Source organism: Bufo gargarizans, chromosome 5 (assembly GCF_014858855.1).
Source record: "Bufo gargarizans isolate SCDJY-AF-19 chromosome 5, ASM1485885v1, whole genome shotgun sequence".
Classification (NCBI taxonomy): Eukaryota; Metazoa; Chordata; class Amphibia; order Anura; family Bufonidae; genus Bufo; species Bufo gargarizans.
In genome coordinates this window covers 398,881,432-398,887,972 of record NC_058084.1, presented here as the reverse complement: position 1 = coordinate 398,887,972, position 6,541 = coordinate 398,881,432, and the positions used below count along the sequence as shown (strand labels likewise).

The window sequence follows — 6,541 nt, the reverse complement described above, 5'->3', positions numbered from 1 at the left end:
TTTGATGTGTCTATTTTGGCCAGTCATAATAAGCGAAAAGTTGAGGTCTTTCCTTCCTACTTTTCCATCATTTAGGATCAATTCATGGCTATAGTTTAGAAAAGTACCGTGAACTGTCTGGTGTGAACCTGGCCCATTAGTGCAAGTGCCGTGATAAAGCACTAAACCGCCAGTAACAAGGCCACGCCTGCCAGGACCCATTTAGCAGGCTTATCTTTGGTTTTAAGATTAAAAGTCCAAACATAAGTTGGGCCTCTAATTTTTGTTTTGTAAAGAGGACACTCGTACATATTCTTCAGATCCTGCTTGTCAACTGGAATCGCTTTCACATAGATGACCGGCATTGGAGGAGTCAGCTCTTTGAGCCGTGCTTCAGAAATTACTCCTGTCTGTAGGTCCCAGCGAGCACCTACAGAAATAAATGCTGTTAAATGGTCTGTACAAAGACATTCAATTTTAAATAAACATTTTACATTACATTAGAACGGTTTCTTCTTAATAGTACAGTGGAATTATTTAACCCCTTAGTGACCACCAATATTTACCCAAAATGGTGCATTAAAAACTATAACTTGTCCTGCAAAAAATAAACCCTCATACAGGAACATACTGGAAAAACAAAGTTATAGCTCTTAAACGATTATGAAATTTGCGTGGTCACTAAGGTTAAAGGGGTTCTGCACTTTGTTTAAACTGATGATCTATCCTCTGGATAGATCATCAGCATCTGATCGGTGGGGGGTCCGACACCTGGGACCCCTGCGATCAGCTGTTTAAGGAAGCAGTGCTCCAGCAGCGCCGCGGCCTTCTCACTGTTTACCGATGGCCGAGTGACGTCACGACTTGTATCGCCTCGGCGGGGCTAAGCTACATTCAAGGGAACGGAGCTTAGCCGCGCCCAGGCCAGTGATGCTAGTTGTCACGTCACTGGGCCTGCGGTAAACAGTGAGAAGGCCGTGCCGCTGCTGGAGCGCGGCTGCCTTCTCAAACAGCTGGAAGGACTAGGAATGTTTTGGCAGGAAAAAACAAACAAACATAAATGCCAGGCCATACAGTTCCCATTCATAATAGTGGGGGTGGCTTGTTCAAAAGGGTCAACCTTTAGAAGCATAACTAAAACTTTCAGGGTTCATGCATGTTCCAGATTGTGTCTTGACAAAAATATTTCCATAATTGGGTTGCACACATGGTACCCATGTCTCTAAGGACCCAAGAGCAGCTATATAACTTCCATGAACACAGCTCTCTCATGGGAAAGCTGTCACTCATTCTGTGAAAGCAGGACTCAATGCAGCATTTTTCTACAGTCTGACAGCATGGGGACATGCGTTATGAATAAGCCAATGCCATTCTCCTTATTACTATTTCCAGGAGGAATAACGCAGAATTGTTCCAGAAATGTTGGTTATGGGTAAATATTTGACAGACCATCATTAAACACCTTATTACTTTAAAATACCAAATAAAATCATTGAGTGGGACTGAACTCTGAGGTTTTTCAAAAAAAATGTTTTAATTAATCACACACTGCCCCAGATGGGTTGTGCAGTGCTAAGATATTGATGACCTATCATCAGGTCCTCAGCTGTTTTAAGTCTGGTCAACACAATCCTCACCCTGACCATCCTTCCTCCCACCATGTACAGTCTGGCCAAACAAGTGATCCCACACTCTGATATTCCGTGGACCTCTTTTCATCGCCATTACTTGATTTGGCCCTCTCGCCAAGCACGCTTGAAGGACATGAGATTTTGTGCTCCGATTCCCAACCTCTTGAGCATCCAGAGTCATGACGGTGGGGAATGGCAATTAGTGTTTAATGAGGTGGATGATGATGAGACACAGTTGCCAATGAGTCAACCGCACTTACTGTCTCAAGAGGTTGAGACACAGTTGTCAATCAGTGAGGTGATTGCCAACTGTGTTAGGTCAACAAATCAGGAGGATGATCAGAGTGAGGAAGAGGAGGTGGTGGACAATGAAGTCACTGATCCAACCTGGGAAGGTGGAAAGCCGAGCGAGGACAGCAGTACAGAGGGGGAGGGATCTGTAGCACCGCAACAGGCTGGAAAAGGCAGTGGGGTGGCAAAAGGGAGAAGATGGGCCACACCAAACAGGCCCGCAACTGTTCCACGGAGCACTCCCTTGCCAAGAGGTAGGTGTTCCGCAGTATGGCGCTTTTTTTGTGGAAAGTGCGGACGACAAAAGAACAGTAGTTTGGAACCTGTGCCACACCAAAATGAGCCAGGGTGTGAACACTAGCAACCTCACTAGCATGATCCACCACATGGCATCCAAGCACCGTAATAAGTGGGACAACCCCTTAGGTCCACAATCTTTGTCTGCAGGTCACACCACTGCCTCCTCTTCCCCTATGGTACGTGCTGGCCAATCGCCCGTCGAAGGCGAGGATACCTCCCGCCCTGCACCTTCACAAGCACCATCAGCGACCAGATCCACTTCCCTGTTCCAGCGCAGGATCCAAATGTCCTTACCCTAGGCATTTGAACGCAAGTGCAAATACCCACCCACAGGCCATAGCACTAAATGCACACCTTTCCAAATTACTGGCCATGGAAATGTTGCCATTTAGGCTTGTGGACACTGAGGCCTTCCGCAGCCTGATGTCAGAGGCCGTCATAATTTTTCAAGGTGGGCCGTGCCTGCATTACACCAACATGTGTCCCGAAACGTCACACGTGCCCTGACCAATGCAGTTACTGGGAAGGTCCACTTAACCACGGACACAGGGACAAGTGCATTTGGGCAGGGACACTACATTTCCCTGATGGCACACTGGGTGAGCGTTGTGGAGGCCGGGAGTGAGTCGTACCCTGGGATGGCACAGGTGCTACCGACACAGGATTGTGGGCCCTACGTCGATCAGGGTTTCCGCCAGCACCTACGTTAGTGGCTCCAGTGGAATACCAGCTGCTACATGGTCGTCGCATTTCTAGTCAGCTTCCGCTAATCAGAAGTGAGGAGTGGGCATGGATGTCTGACCTCTGTAAGGTTTTAAGAAACTTTGAGGAATCAACACAGATGGTGAGCAGCGATAATGCTATTATCAGCGTAACCATCCCACTTCTGTTTCTACGCAAATGCTCACTGCTCACAATTAGGCTAGGTCTACACAACGACAATTTTTATAATGGCCGGTTATGGTGTCGTACTGCAACTGCGACGCAACGGTTGCAGAAAATCCATCCGAGATGGATTTTTCTGCGACTGTCGCAGTATGTCGCATGTTGCAGTGCGACACCATAGACTACCATTATAAAAATTGTCGTGCGACATTGGTGCAACAAAATGCTGCGTGACAAATGTTGCAGTGTAGTTGTACCTTATCTGTCGCGCGACAAATTTTGCCGTGTAGACCTAGCCTTAAGGCTGACGCTTTGCATGTGGAAGAGGTGGAAATGGGGGAAGAAGACATTACACAGGGTGATAGCCAGACCACCCTCCGTCCGTCTTCTAAGAGCGAATTGGACTATGAAGAGGAGGAGGAGCAGGAGACTATTGCCTCTGTTACAGAGGGTAGTACCCATGGAAGTTTAATTCCATCTATTCAGCGTGGGTGGGCAGAAGAGGAGGATAAGGAGAGGGACAGTCATCCTCCTGATGACAACAGTGAAGTCTTGCCTGTTGATACTCTGGCACACATGGCTGACTTCATGTTAGGTTGCCTCTCCCGCGACCCGCGCGTTCAACGCATTTTAGACAACATGGATTACTGGGTGTACACCCTTCTCAACCCCTGCTACAAAGAGAACTTGTCATCTCTTATTCCTCAGGTGCAATACCAGAAGGTCCTTGTTGAAAAATTGCTCCAAAAATTTCCATCTGACAACGCTGGCAGCAGAGTCCGTACTTCCTTGGGCAACCAAGGAGGGGAGACAAGGGGAACACACAGCAGTTCCAACAGAGGCAGGGCAACACTCTCCAAGGCCTGGGACAGTTTCATGACACCCCCCCAGTACCCTCACCCTGATGCGCGGCCTAGTGTCACAAGGAGGGAAAAGTTTTAAAAGATGGTGAAGGAGTACGTACCAGACCGTGTCAGTGTCCTCAGTGCCTTACAACAACTGGGTGTCCAAGCTGGACATGTGGCACGAACTGGCGCTCTATGCCTTGGAGGTGCTGGCCTGCCCTGCTGCCAGCATTTTGCCTGAGCGGGTATTTTTTGCTGCTGGTGGCATTATAACAGATAAGCGTATCCATCTGTCAACTGAAAATGCTGACAGGTTGACTCTTATAAAAATTGGATTGCCCCTGACTTCTCGACTCTACCAGTGGACAGCTGATGAACATAAAGGCACTTTAAATGTGTTGTTTATAATGTACTAAATATTCTGCATTCCCATGCACCCCTTCCACCACAATAAAGGGTATATGGTTGAATCTTCCTTTTCTCCTCCTCCTCCATCATATCAACATGCTTATTCGTCGCATATAATGCCCTTGCATATAATTTTTTACAGGGTCAACTCACCCGCAGGCCCTCTCATTTAATTTTTTTACAGGGTCAGCTCACCCACAGGCCCTCTCATTAAATTTTGTTACAGGGTCAGCTCACCCACAGGCCCTCAGCAAAAATCTTTTAGCGTGTCAGCTCACCAGCATGCCTTCACCCATAATGTTTTAGATGGTCAGCTCACCTGCAGGCCCTCGTATATATCTGTGAGATACAGTGTACATTTGCCGTAGACGCTGCAAACAGTGTCATTACCTGTGGTACCTCTCCTGTATAATGTGTCGCCATCTGGAGCCCTGCCGATGTGTTCGGCAAGAGCACTAAGGTGCTCTATAATCACTAGTCATCTCACAAAGATGACTCTTGTTCATACAGCCTATTAAGGCATATGGACATCCTAGAGGGAAGGGGGTTGTCCCTGGCTTTATAAGTCAGAACAGAAAGATGCTTGGTTCTTGGCACACATGGTCCTGGCCATAACTACACTATGCCCAAATTGGTGACTGGTCCCTTTTAAATATTGAATTGAAGTTACTCCATTACTGTAATCTAATAACAGTTACATTGATACAATATGAGAGATACAATTGTCTTTGATTTGTATTCACTCCTGGTGCTCGACAGTTACCTTCCATGAAGAGGCCATAAATATAAGCTCCCTCTCGTGGAGGGTGTCCAAAGTCATCTTTTGCTTTCTTGGTAACGTCCACAGTGAGGCACATTTTATCTAGAGGCCATTCATTCTTACGGGCCATGCTCTGCATAATTGCTGATGAGACAATAAAAATATTTAAATCAACTTTCTAAAGTTCTACCAGAAAATACATTTGCAGTGGATAGTTTACATTACAAACATAGAAACATAGAATGTGTCGGCAGATAAGAGCCATTTGGCCCATCTAGTCTGCCCAATATACTGAATACTATGAATAGCCCTTGGCCCTATCTTATATGAAGGATGGCCTTATGCCTATCCCATGCATGCTTAAACTCCTTCACTGTATTTGCAGCTACCACTTCTGCAGGAAGGCTATTCCATGCATCCACTACTCTCTCAGTAAAGTAATACTTCCTGATATTACTTTTAAACCTTTGCCCCTCTAATTTAAAACTATGTCCTCTTGTAGCAGTTTTTCTTCTTTTAAATATTCTCTCCTCTTTTACCTTGTTGATTCCCTTTATGTATTTAAAAGTTTCTATCATATCCCCTCTGTCTCGTCTTTCTTCCAAGCTATACATGTTAAGGTCCTTTAATCTTTCCTGGAAAGTTTTATCCTGCAATCCATGTACCAGTTTAGTAGCTCTTCTCTGAACTCTCTCCAAAGTATCAATATCCTTCTGGAGATATGGTCTCCACTCCAGTACTGAGCACAATACTCCAAATGAGGTCTCACCAGTGCTCTGTAGAGCGGCATGAGCACCTCCCTCTTTCTACTGGTAATGCCTCTCCCTATACACTCCTGTATAGCTGAAGAAAATGTCACAGTAATGGCTCATAAACTGGCTAATCATTGGGCGAATAATGCTTGTACCCGATCACTGTGCCATGTAAGCATGTCCACCCATCAGCCAACAAACAAGCAAACACTCCTGTGATGCAGACCATGATGATTTCTCCATATAAATGAAACTAGAGCACCGATAGACTTGCTATATGATCGTTCCACGCTTGTTATCAGCAGAAAACCACCACTGTACATGGACCCTAAGGTTCTGTTCAAACTACATGTGAATGTATACAACCATATCCAACTGCATACAGGTAGGTCACCAACTCCCACCATAAAAAAAAAAGGAAAAAGATACCACACACAGTACAGTCAACTCCACATTTCAATGCAGTGAAAAAAGGTAGACTACCCAAAACTTTGCAAGGAAGACATTATTTAAAGGGGTTTCTCGCTTCAGCAAATCATGTAGATAAAGTAAATACAAGGTGGTTACAACCACCCGGCGATCCTGCAGTGGTGGCAGTACTTAGACACTATAGGAAAAGATGCCAGCCTCTTTGATGGCTAAGACTGTGGGAGCTCACATAGGCTGGTGCTTTTTACTATAGTTTGCAAA

The 6,541-nt window shown here is 45.7% G+C and overlaps 1 protein-coding gene across 1 annotated transcript in view; it reads right to left on the bottom strand.

Annotated features, from left to right (window-relative positions):
• Positions 1-11: 11 nt before the first annotated feature.
• The window catches only part of DNAH11 (dynein axonemal heavy chain 11), a 268,017-nt gene continuing 261,487 nt past the window's right edge, over positions 12-6,541 (bottom strand). The window contains 2 exon segments of the mRNA XM_044293255.1: positions 12-409; positions 5,103-5,243. Of these exon segments, the coding sequence (XP_044149190.1) occupies positions 162-409; positions 5,103-5,243 (389 nt within the window). The 3' untranslated portion in view covers positions 12-161.